Below are 13,500 nucleotides of genomic sequence, written 5' to 3'. Positions count from 1 at the left end.
CCGTGAAGAATATTTACAACATATCCACCGGGAAAGCTTGAGACTCACAATTACCTCAGCTGTTTACAAATAAATCCTACGTTGAACATGATTACTCTGCTCCATGAGTGTCTTTACTGCATTTGCCATACTTTGCCTTGCCATTACATCCTACTGTGGTGTGAGTGAATCTTTCGTATTTACAGCATCACATCATGTGGAACAGATAAAATCTTCCCTTTGGTCAAATAAATCTGGTCTCTATGTACTCTAGAAGGTTGCCGACTTGAATGTTTGGATGAAAGTGTCAGTTTTCTACAGCTCCTATTGAGTCATCTCTTCTTCTTCTTCTTCTTCTTCTTCTGCTGCTGCTGCTGCTGCTGATCCATTAATCGACACTGGCGACCACATGCTGCATCTTTCTTCTGTGAACTGCAAATGTAATAGCTGTTCTACACTTCGTAGTCCTGTCCATTACTTTTATTGTCCAATCAGGATGTTCTTCTTCGTCCTTGTCTTCTTTTTCCTTCAATCTTCCCTTCTATTATTAACTGCAGAAGCATATACTTGGTGTTCCATACTATATGTCCTACGTACGCAGTTTTTCTTCTTTTAAGCACTGTCAAAATTTCTCGCTGCTTGTTCATTCGCTCCAGTACTTTGGTGTTGGTTATTCTTGCAGTCCACAGTATTTTAAGCATTCTGTGATAAATCCACATTTAAAAGGCCTCAAACTTCTTCATTGTTGTCATATTTGGTGTCCATCCTTCAGAGCCATACAGAAGCACAGACCAGATGTAGCATTTTACAAATCAGACTCTAAGGTTTAGGTCGAGGTCTGTACTTGTAAGAATATACTTAAATTTTATGAAGGTGTTTCGGGCGTTCTCTATGTAACATTTTATTTCCAAGTCCGTTCGCCAGTCCTCACAAAGCCAGGATCCGAGGTATTTAAACTTGTTGACTCTGTATTACAGACCCTTGAAATCGTAGATTTGCACCTTGAAATGAGTCAGATTCTCGTGTGACAATCATAAAATTAGTCTTTTTCATGTTAATATTCAGACCTAGAGTACGGCTGTAATCTCCTACTATGTTGACAAGTTGTTGAAGGTCATCTAAATTATCAGCTATGAATACTGTGTCATCAGCATAGCGAATGATGTTGATATGCACTCCATTAACCTTTATGTCTGTTTCGACATCAAGTGCCTCCTGAAAAATACTCTCGGAACATAAGTTAAATAACAGGGGTGACAGTATGCATCCTTGTCAGACTCCTGTACATATATTGACCAAATCTATGACCTCATCATCAAATTTAACCTGCACTGTCTGATTCCAATTTAAATTCTCTATACAGCGGATATCTTTCTCACCTATATCAATTCTTTTGAGAATTTCCAAGAGTTTATGATGCTGTACTCTATTGAATGCTTTTCCATAGTCAATAAAACAAAGGCCTACATTTTTACCCTGATCATAGCACTTTTGTATAAGAACTTGTAGAGAGACTATTGCTTCTCCTGTACCTAAACCTTTCCTAAATCACCACGATTCTAACTTCTGCTATTCTTTCCATTTCCATCCTTTTTGCAGTTCAGCAGTCTCCATATTTACAACACTTTCACTGGATCTTTGAAAATACAAAACCACTTGAGATGCACAAAAATCACTTTTATTGGACAAATGATCGATTTTGTGGTGTAACGACCACATCTTCAGGTGATCATATATCTCTGGTCGTACGATGATCAACACTAGGGTTATCTGGAAGACCCAACATTCATCATCAATTTAGAGTAAGAATTTAACTGCTAAAGAGGCGGTACATCAAAAATGAAAGTTGCACAATGCAATCCTATACTCAATTAATTGATAAGACTGAAAGTTATAATCTGATACCATACCTGTCACCTAGTTTGAAAGATAAATAGTGGGAACCAGTGATAGGTCCAATGCTGGATATCCATTTTAGAAAAACCAATACCATTACTCAGATACTTGAACCCACAAGGTCCAGCAGACACCACCTTGAATGGTCTAATCTGTTTAAATTGAGAGAGTAGTGTATTTCTCTATTGCTATGGCATAATCACCAAATTTTTTCCAAAAATCTTAAGCACACATACGGGTGATCACTTTGTGAAATGTAGCTGTTTCAACAAAAAGTAGTCTGCTGGAAAATAATTTGACATAATCACCAAATTTCTGTTGATGTAGAAGGGAGATAACTTCTTGAAAGAATCCTCTTCTTTCTTTATCACAAAAATTGCATTCTAACACTTGTGCCCTGTTACAATTATCAAAGTTTGACTTCCTACAGCAATTTGAGGAGGACCGTTCTATCAGGGCCTCCTAGTTGTGTGGGTTTTGGTAATCTGTAATGGCATGGCTCACCAATGATGTCGAGATTTTGTAATTTTAAGGCTCCATGGTGTTCTTACAATAAGCTAGGGATCTACACAGCCCAACTACACAGAGCTCCACTTGCCCACGTAAACTTTGTACAACTGAGGTGCAGCAGTTTTCTCAGAAGTTACCCGTTAACGACTGTTTTGTCTCCACACCCGTCCATCCCATCAGAATGCAGCACACCTATGGCCTTCTTCTTCTTCTTCTTCTTTGGTAGCACTACAGCCCTTGGTGAGCCTTGGCTTCTGCAACAATCTTCCTCCACATTTCTCGTGTTATTTTCTGATCTTTTCCACCCCCAGACTTACATACTGGTGAGATCCACTATTATGTCATCAATTCATTTGTTCTAGGTCTCCCTTTTCGCCTATTTCAATGGATCACACCATTCATCATTTTCTTTGGAATTCTATCCTCTACCATTCTCTCCACGAGTCCTAGCCATCACATTCACTGTGATTTAACATATTTTACTGTGCCCCTACCTTGTATTAACACTTGTAATTCAGTGTTGTTTATTCTAAAGCCTTCTTCCTCCCTTGTTTGACCATAGATTTTGCATAGTATTTTCGGCTTGAAGATTCTTAGTGCATTTTTATCACATTCTGTCAATGTCTGACCCGTATGTTATAACTGTGGAGACTAGGGAGTTATATATAAGCAGTTTTGTTTTTCTTGTATCAAGGCTATTTCTGAAAAGTTGTATAGTTGCAAAGTAAGTTCTGTTTCCTGCTTGTATTCTTTCCCTTATAGCCTACCCGACACTTATCATTTGTTATTAGGTCTCCGTAGTAGTTAAAAGCGGACACTCCTTTGAAGCATTTCCTATTGATGTTTAGGTCTTTAGGGGTTCTTCTGGCCTCAGATTGTGACATTACCATATATTTTGTTTTGTTTTCATCAACTATGAGGAAAATTTTTAAGGCTTCTGGTTCCATTTCCTGGTACATTTCTTGGAGTGTATTGATATTTCTTCCTACTATAGCACTGTCATCAGCGTATGCACATATCTGGCTAGTTTTCATAAACATGGTGCCTCTTTTGTTTATTTTATTTACTATACTATGCAGGGCTATATTGAATACGACAGTGGAGAGACTATCACCTTGCTTCATAAAAAGTCAACGCGTAACTTATTCTGCTAAGGACCTTTACTTTTGCTCTTGTCTCTGTCATTGTCATTTTGATTAGTCTTTTTAGTTTAGCACATATACCAACTTCTTCCTGTACTCTGTACAGTCCTTGCCCATTTATGCTGTCAAAGGCTTGTTTGAAGTTGATGAATAGGAAATGCAGATTTATATCATATTCATAGAACTTTTCCATGATTTGCCTCATCATAAATATTTGATCAGTTATTCCTCTGCCTGGTAGAAAGCCACACTGATATTACCGTAGGATGTCTTCTGCGCACTTCTGTATCCTTTTGTTTAATATACTTGTGAAGATCTTATAAGCTGTGCTTTATAGTGCTGGTTGGTTGGTTGTTTGGGGGAAGAGATCAAACAGTGAGGTTATCGATCTCATAGGATTAGGGAAGGATGGGGAAGGAAGTGGGCCATGCCCTTTCAAAGGAACCATCCCGGCATTTGCCTGGAGCGATTTTGGGAAATCACGGAAAATCTAAATCAGGATGGCTGGATGCAGGATAGAATCATCATCCTTTGTAGTGTTATACCCCTATAGCTTTCACATGCTGTTTTCTCCCCTTTATTATAAATGGGGATTTTTATTCCAGTTTTCCAATTATGTGGCATAGTTTCTGTTTCCCATATATCTGATATTAAGGTGTGCAGTTACCTTATTACAGCCTCACCACCAGTTTTTATTACTTCAGGGATTATGTTGTCTTCCTCAGGGGCTCGATTGTTTTTTGACTTGTGCACAGCCTGGGAGACCTCTTTTAGTGTTGGCTTTCTTGCCTCATTGGCATCTTTGCCTACTTCCAGCTCCACTCTTTCCTCCTGTGTAGCTGTCTCTTCATCTTCTAAGCCGGTGCTTAGTGTATCTTTGAAATACTCGGCCCATCTTTCCACTGTCTGTCCTTCCTCCCTTATCATTTTCCGATCTTTACTGAAACATGCCATTATTTTTGTCTGGAAGCTATTCTTTATTTTGCCTACTGCATGATAATAGCTTTTTTTTCACTTTTTTCCTTTAACTCTCCCAGTTTCTTCTTAGACCATTCTCTTTTCGTTCCCTTTCAAGCCTGTTAGCTCTTCTCCTTAATTCTCTATATTGTTGCACACTATTTTTGGTTTCTCTTTTTTTCTTGCCCTGTTATTTTCCTCTATTGCTGACACACACTCTTCGTCAAACTATTCCTGGGTCCTTCTGTTCCTTCTAATGCCCATTATTTCTTCAGCAGCTTCTTTAATGACCTTTTCAATCATGCTCCACCTTTCGTATACTCCTTCTGTGGTCTCTTCATAGCTCAACTTTCTGCTTAGTGTTACTTTTTAACTTCATCAGGGATTTTCAATTTTTCAGTATTCTATTTCATCATCTTTCCTATTCTGGTGCCATTTGTTAGTGACAGTTTCTCTCTCAAGACTGATTTTATCACAAAGTTGTCCGAGTCACAGTTTGGTCCCCAGCAGTTCTGTACGTCCATAAAATAGGGTCAATCTGACTGTCTACTCCATTGACTGCAGACTTCCAAGTACTCAGATCGATCCTCTTGTGTGGGAAGCACGTACTTTTAATAACCATATTATTCCTTGCTGCGAACTGGCATAGTAAGTCTCCATTCTCATTGTTTTCTTCATGTAGTGAATATTTTCTAAAAACTCCATATGGATGTTCATTCCTCCCTATTTTTGCATCAAAATCTCTTTATTTCTAGCATCAGGTCATATTTAGGTACTGCGCAGTGTACTTTTTCCAAGTCTTCTGTTGGTGCATGTCCAATCACTACTGGTATATTCTTAAATTTCCCACTTAGTCTCAGTCTGCACAGCCTTTCATTTACGGGTTCAAAGCCTAATAGGCTTTTCCTAACTTCCCTAGTTATTATAAACCCTGTTCCAAGTTGGCCTGTTCTTTCTTCTGGTCCACTGTATACCAATGAGTACTCAGGTTTATCTATCTGCCCATTCCAATCCCATCTTATTTCCTGTAGCCTTATGACCTCATATTTAAATTTTAAAATTTAATTGGGTATCTATTTCATTTTTCCGGGCTGAAGCATTGTCCTCACATTCCATGATGCTAATGTCAGATACTTTATCCGTTTCCTTTGCTGGGGTCATGATACATGTTTCCACGGCTTGGCTGAATTTTTTTTTATTTTTATTTTTTTTCCAGTATGGGAGTTATTAGCACCATGCCAAACGCCCAACCTGGAGGACCAGGATTTGTATTAGGTTTACTCCTCTAGGGAAGCTGGCTTCACTACACCTCTAGAGCCCTCCCTTTCCTGTGTTGTGGGACACAACAACTGCCGGTACAGCTCTTGACTTCAATAGCGTACACAAACCCTCCCTCCCGGCACTGAAGGTGTCTACTGTCATGTGGTGTCCCCTGGAAAGCTTTTTATTTATTTATTTATTTAACATAATACAGAGGTTTGTGCAATCCTCAAAATTCAGGCAGTTGAGTCCAGACCCCTGCTCTCCATAACACACGACATTCCACTGTCACACCACACCTTAAATTTATCTTTGCAAAACATAGATGCCATTGCGAGGGATTAAAAAAAAAAAAAAAAAAGGAAAATTACTATATGATTTATGAAGAGACAAGAAAGCAATGACATGACATACATAATTATTCGCAAGTGCCTCCAAGGTTTTAGAAGACAACTGCAGGAAAATTAAAAGGCATATAGTAAAATGACATATCGGTGGACAGAGTATCTTTTTAAGTTTGGAATTTTAACAGGTGCCGTTGCATAGCACACTACTTAGGACACGCATGTCAGAACATGGCATACAATAGAGTGATGAGTGCATTGTTTGTCCTTAAATTTGCTAATTATGAGTTGATTGTGATGTTTCTGCAATGATTTCATCCCAAATATGAGGTAAAAGCTCTAACAGACAAAACAATCCAAGGTTGGTACAACAAATTCCATCATTATGTTATGTGGGGCAGATGGAACTGTCAACAGAGAAGGTAGAGCAAGTGTGCGAATCATTTGTCAGGAGCCCAAAGGAACTCAGACATGCAAGCAGAGAACTGCAGATAACAATCTGACACAGTCTATGCAAATGTCCATACATAAAACCACACTGGTTGTAGTTGTAACAAACATTCACTACCCGGGACAGTGAGCTTTGATCTGCAATGCTTTTTGCAATGACTTCCAGCGGCTACTGGAGGAAGACAATTTTTTCACAGGAATTCGATTTCTGTGAGAAAGTAAGTTTCATGATGAATAACCATAACACGCTTGTCTCGGCCACAGAATATTCACTTGAGACTGCAGAACGTACTCATTATTCACATAAAATTAATGTCTTTTGTTCTCCATTCACTTCAAAAGTTTATGGGCCATTTTTATTCACAGAGAAAACTGACTAGTTTTGTATACCTGGACATGCTGTAAAAATGGATTATGCCACAATTACAGCAAGACAGTGAAGACTTCATTTTGCAACAAGATGATGCTCCACCACATTTTCTTTTAGATGCTTGTGATCAACTCAACACCTAAGTGTCCCAGTGTTATATTGGACATGCTTGTCATCATGACTCTCCCCTTCTTCATTGGCAACCCACAATCACCAGACTTAACTCCATGTAACTTCTGCTTATGGGGTTATGTCAAAGATCATGTATTCCTGCCTCCATTACCACTTCATTTTGAACAGTTGCAAGGAAGACCAATTACTGCATTTGCTGATACTGACCATGAGTTGTCAGGGCATGTATGGCAAGAGTTTGACTATTGCATTGACATTTCACACATCACAAATGGTGCCCATATTGAGCTGCTGTAATGAGAGTTAAAAACTTCTGATACACATGTCAGTGGGTAGGGCATTTATTCTGTATGTATTTTAGTTTTTCAAGCAGCTGTCTTGTAAAACTCTAGAATAACCCTGCAGATATTTAACTACATATTTAAAAGAACATTAAAAGGTATTATATTTTTTATTACTAACCTGCAACCTCTCAGTATTAAGGGACAATTTGTCAAGCTTTCCATAATCCTTCATAGAATTTATGACCACAGTTGTGGGAGGTCCTTTTGTAAATTTTGGGTTGTCTGGAACAGCTGGCAATGTTGATACTGCTGGTCCAGAACAATTCTTTAGAAATTTCAAGAAACTCATCAACTGCACAGGTTCATTCTGTAGTCTCAGTTCATGAGGTGGTTCCTTCATTCTAATTGTTACTTTCCCTTGAGAGACAAATTGGGTGAACACCTTGATAATATTACCTGCAATCTAAAAACAAAAACACACTTAAACTAAATATTTAGTAAATCTATCAAACAACTACATGGCACTGTGATCAGCAATGGACTTAAAAAGCAGTTATGATAGACAGTGACAAAATAACTGACAGTATCCTTACAAAAACAATGGAAAAATGCAAGATAACTAAAGCTTGATGATAAAGAAATTTGTAATTGTATGAACTAAACTGCAGCTGTAAATTAAATTCATTATCCTTTAATTTATATGCAGTGTCGGGGAAATTTGCACTGCTTTTGTCTCCACATGCCTTAATCTGTTCCTTTAGTCTGAGAAACCCTATGGGTGATTATATGATGGAAGCAGTACAACTACTGCACAATCCATCTCGAATACTGGTTCCAATAATTTGTCTCTCATAGTTTCAAAAGAATATAATGTTTTTTTCCCCTGTAGTCCACATATGAACATCTTTATCATATTTTTGTATGATTTAAACTAACACTGACATATTAAAATTTGAGAACTGTCTCTCCAAATTCTACCACCACCACCACCACCACCACCACCACCACCACTGTTCAAGCACACTTTATAGTCATGCCATACACTAGTACAAGCTATTCTACAGTATTTATCTGTAACTTAATATGTGATTTTCTTGTCAGATTCAGTTTTACAGAAGTTTAAAGTCACATTCCCAACAAATGATCTCACATATTTTCCCCATTTCATTCCTCACTGTCTTACACCTGGTTTTTTAAGGGATGTTACTGGCTTCAGAAGTTTACCATAGGTGCTGTAATCTGGTAACATTGTGCTGCTCGTGCTCTCTCTCTCTCTCTCTCTCTCTCTCTCTCTCTCTCTCTCTCTCTCTCTCTCTCTCTCTCTCTCTCTCATTTAAAGACATTATTTTGTATTTAATCCATATCTAAGAAGAGTTGCTGTTCATTACACTAAGTGGAACTACAGTCTTACAATAACGAGCCAAAACTTTACATGACCATTGAGTTAATACTGTGTTGGTACAACTTTGGAACACAATACAGCAGTGATCCTGTGTGACATGACTTCAACAAGTCCTTGATAGGTTTCTGGAGGTGGTCATTCATGGGCGTGAATATGGTGCAAGACAGCAACCCAGATGGGTTCCAGAGGGTTCAGATCAAGCTAAATTTGGGAGCCAACATGTCAATTTGAGTTCGTTATCAAGATCCTGAAACCACTGTGGCACTATTTTGGCCTCGTGACAGAGAGAGTTATGCTGCTAGAAGATGCTACTGCCATTGGGGAAAAGATCAAACATGTTTTAGAAGCAATCAAGAAAATTTACTGATTTTTTAAAATTCTGTATTGGTTTCTTTAGTTTAATTTGTTGCTTATTAAGAGATAGATCTCACAGCCTGTGCACTACTCCAGCATGTGATGATGGCTAAGCATAGTTCCAATGGTAAAGATTGCTGACCGACAGATGCCTTGAAGCATCACCCACAATCCTGGTAGGGAAGGAATCGTGTGAGAACTCTAAAACAGGTAGTAGTGTGGTAGGTCAAGATGATTTCACTCTCTCTGCTGCTGGCTCTCAACCCGACAACACATCCTTTCCTATATTTTAACTAAAGTTCAGTCTTGATCACAACACTTACGTCTTAATAACATACCTATGTTATTGAGACATAAGTGTTGTGATCAAGACTGAACTTTAGTTAAAATATAATAATCTATTGATCACTGTATCCAAAAATGTTTCTCAAAATTGTACATCCTTTCCTACCCTCCCATTAATTATTCCATAATGGGCCGCCACATGTTTGGCACCTTCCCTAGGTGTGCTTATGTATCCCTTAACATAAAATAAACTGGAAAAAATTGTTTGACAGATTTTCCTTTTTTACTTGAAAAACCCATAATTGAATGTCTGCTCCCAAGCCTAACCCTTCCCGCCCAGCACATCTGTTGTCGGAATCACTATGAAATTCGTTGTTGGATCGAGTAATCATTGCCCTTTTGGAATTAGTGTCACTATGAGAGTGTTGTCAATGGGCGAGAGCTGTATCCAAGCTCTCTTAACCCAGTACTGAGGGGCGTGGGCTTCGTCCATACTATTTGGCACTTTCCATTGATGATAGGCTTCTTGCACAGATGCGTGTGTTGCACATCAGCATACTAATGCCAGTCACTGCTGCCCAGCAGTCTCTCCAGCTTGCCTCCTGTTGCTGTCATCTCGCCACTCAACGCTGGGCTGCTGCTGCCACTGTCATCTCAGTGAGGGTCCAAGTGCCAATGCAGGGGGCACCTTCACCTGTCTTCTCTTTGAGGGTCACACACTCTGCCTCACTTTGCAACGACATGCAACTGCTGCTGTCTCCATAGCACAAATACTGTGCAGTTTCGGATGGCATTGCCTTTTCTGCTTCGTCTCGCCCGTATGTCGGCAAATGACTATGCTGGTGTGGCTGCAGTGAAGACTTAGGAATTGTCTCCCTTTTAGATGTTATTACTCATTTTGCTTCGAGTGTATGAACTGTAAAGAGGTAGGCCCCTCTCTTTGTAACCATGCATTTGACACAATTCCAGCAGGAATGTGCTGCCAAAGGCAGGAGCAATAACCACATAAGGACTCTACAGAAACAGGTACACAACCTCTTACACAGAAGTTTTGAGTTGGAAGAAAGATTTGGATGAAGGCAGTTGCAGGCAGTTGTACCAAAGTCAGATTCAGTGGAGAGGCAGTTTGAGGGCACTAAGGGGGCTGAAGCCAGTGCGACTGCCTCACCAATTGTTACTGTGAGCAGTTTCCCAGCAGTTATCTCTCTCTCTCTCTCTCTCTCTCTCTCTCTCTCTCTCTCTCTCTCTCTCTCTCTCCTATCTCAGGGAGATCTAATGAAAATAGGACTACATTCTTGGAAAATGTGCAAGACGTGGGTCACATTTGTTTGCGACCAGATTGTTTTTTGTTAAATACGACACAGTCAAAGTTGTCAAGGTATGCGCGCACTTATGACAAATCAGCTGATACACTGAGAAATGCATAGACATTTGAAACCTTGGCAAAGGGTTTACCTCAGTGGGAGTAGGATAAAGGGGAAGTCCATAATTACTGCAATGAACCATCCACCCTCAGACAGAGACTGGGGAGGATTTTGAAACATCTGCTGATCAAATCAGAACTATTTCCTGTCAGACATACACCTCAGACAGTGATGTAACCTGTGGCAAAGTACTATTTGAAGTGGCTGGAATGTGAGCAGTAGCTCTCTTTATTGATTGTATTTACTCTCAAATTTTTAATGAAGCCAAGGTGGCTTCATGAACATCCTTACACGAAGGGGATGTTTAGCACTGTTACACGAAGAATCAGGAGAATTTGTTTCCACCCCTTCATGCAATAACAAGCTGCAGTCTTTGTTCACTAATAAAGCACTGCAGATGATACAGGCAAGCCAGTCATACCACCGACACTGTTGGACTCACTGCTGCCCTAACTGTGGAGAACTGGGATACCTGGGCATAAACTGCCCTGGGATATGGAATGGGTCAAAAGCAGTTGAAGCAGCTTTCAAAGTTACAGGAGAGTAGTGAGACCGAAACAGGAAAAAAGCCAGGGGGACAGGTGCAGCATCCCACCTCACCCCATGGCAAGTGTGATTGTTTCTGACATGCTGCAAGGGAAAAAAGTACGAATTCTGGAGACACAGCCATTCAAGTGGGTTCAGTGTTTTTGCCTCTCAATGAAAAGTGGGCACTAAAGCCACCCTATTGTCACATTACAGTTTAGGATCTCAAATAATTAAACCGATGCAGAATCGTCTTGAGTTGATTGAAGAAACATCTACATTTACATCTATAACAATGTGAAGACTTATCAACAAAGTCACAAAGGGTGTCATCACAAGGTAATGCACCCCAAGAGAGGCTGAAAAATGCCTCTGCAGTATCTTCTGTGCAACATGAGTTTTTAAGGATGACTTTTGGCTTTCCAAATGTACCCACCATGTTTCAGCAATTTGCAAACTTATTTCTAAAGGGTTTAAAAACAACTACATTTTTGGTCGATATAGGTGATATGTTGTTTTCTTAAACAATTGAGGAACATACTGTATGGCTAATAAGTGTGTTTTCATCACCACAAGGCACACATTTGAGCCTAAAATTGAAAAATTATTTTGTAGAACTGCAGGTTCAATACCTGGGCCATACTATTAGCTTGGCTGATATAAAATCTGACCAGCAGCTCATGGAAGCAGTACACAATTTTCCTGCCCCCATAGTGTGAAGCAATTACAGTCTTTTAAGCCTTGCAAATTATTACTGTCACTTTGTCAAGACCATGCTACAGTAACTAAGTCATTATCAAAGCTGTTGAAAAAAGGAGCAACTACTTTTGAATGGAAAGCAAAAGTTGCGCTGCAACAAGTGAAAGACATGCTACTGAGTTTTCCCCTGCTGATACATCCCAAATTTGAGAAACCTTTTAAATTATCCTGTGATGCTTCAGATTCTGCTGACGGGCGCATTCTCAGCCATGAGCAGGATGCCCAAGAGAAACAAATTGGTTATGTCTCTCCCCAACTTAACAAGAAGGAAATAAATTATAGCACAACAGAGGAGGAGTTATTGGCTTTGGAGTTTGAAGTTAATTATTTTCAATTTTATTCACAGTGTAGAAACTTCACAGTGGTAATGGACCATGCTGCCTTTCTGTGGCCATTGAACTTGAAAGACCCCAGCAGTCATTCCATGCACTGGGTGTTGAAGTTAAGTGATTGTGTTTATGACATCCATTATAAACTGGAAAAATAGCATTAAAATGCATACACATTACATAGGACAGTTTGTGTACAGCAAATCGGTGAAGTGGTGGTAGCAGAATTGCAAGAGGCACAGAAAAAGGATACAGAATGTCAGTAATATGCCACACTCCCAGATTTTGTATCCAAAGGTCACATGCAGTATCAAAACTCCATGGAAATCAACGACACCAAAAGCATTCCAAGTCTCTTATCATTGCCGATTGCTACGATAGCATCCAAGCCCACCATAGTGGCGAACAAGCTATAAATTCTTAAAGTGCCATGCGCTACTGGTGGAAAATCTGCCAGTGTGATTTAGAGAATCACACAAACTACCCCCTTGACCCAAAGACCAACTGACCACTGTTGGTTGTGTTGAATATGTTCATACAACTATTGTTAGAATGTTGCCTAACACGGCTGCTGTCTAAATTTTTGGGCGAGAGTATTACTTCATATAATGTCTTGTGCCACAAGATCACACTAGTTGAACCAACACAAATAATAATTAAAACTTAGTAGCCATTGGCTTTAGATACAAGTGTATTAATAGAAGTGAATGACAAAGATGGAGAAGAATGCAGTAACCTTGGGGAGGGGGGGACAGTGCAGGAAAACCTTAGAGAGTGAGACAAATGAATCCAAAGTCTACCCTGTGCTCATCTTCCCTCACATAGTGCACAATAGCCAAGCCACACTTCCATTGTTCTTGCTCAGCTTTCTGCCTTTCCTCTGGAGTGTGATGGGACACCCACCTGTGATAGGGCACCTACCTAGAGACTGTCTTTCTATCTCTTGCTTACTGTGACCGGTCATTGCAATGCAAATACACCATGTGCTTGAATAACACTACATACTATTGCTGTGTCCACAAGAACAGTCAGCACATTTGTTTCCTCATCTCTGGGTCATATTTCTCGTGGATATCCCCTCTGCAGTCTAAATCTTGT

At 39.6% G+C, this 13,500-nt stretch overlaps 1 protein-coding gene across 1 annotated transcript in view; it reads right to left on the bottom strand.

The window, feature by feature from the left end:
- The window catches only part of LOC126299446 (leucine-rich repeat protein 1-like), a gene marked incomplete in the record, with an annotated part of 112,511 nt that overhangs the window by 57,038 nt on the left and 41,973 nt on the right, over nt 1-13,500 (bottom strand). Inside the window, 1 exon segment of the mRNA XM_049991350.1 lies at nt 7,503-7,787. Within this exon segment, the coding sequence (XP_049847307.1) occupies nt 7,503-7,787 (285 nt within the window).

This window comes from Schistocerca gregaria, chromosome X (genome assembly GCF_023897955.1).
Source record: "Schistocerca gregaria isolate iqSchGreg1 chromosome X, iqSchGreg1.2, whole genome shotgun sequence".
Taxonomy (NCBI): Eukaryota; Metazoa; Arthropoda; class Insecta; order Orthoptera; family Acrididae; genus Schistocerca; species Schistocerca gregaria.
Note: the sequence above shows the minus strand (reverse complement) of the source record. Positions and strands in the feature narration are given on the sequence as shown.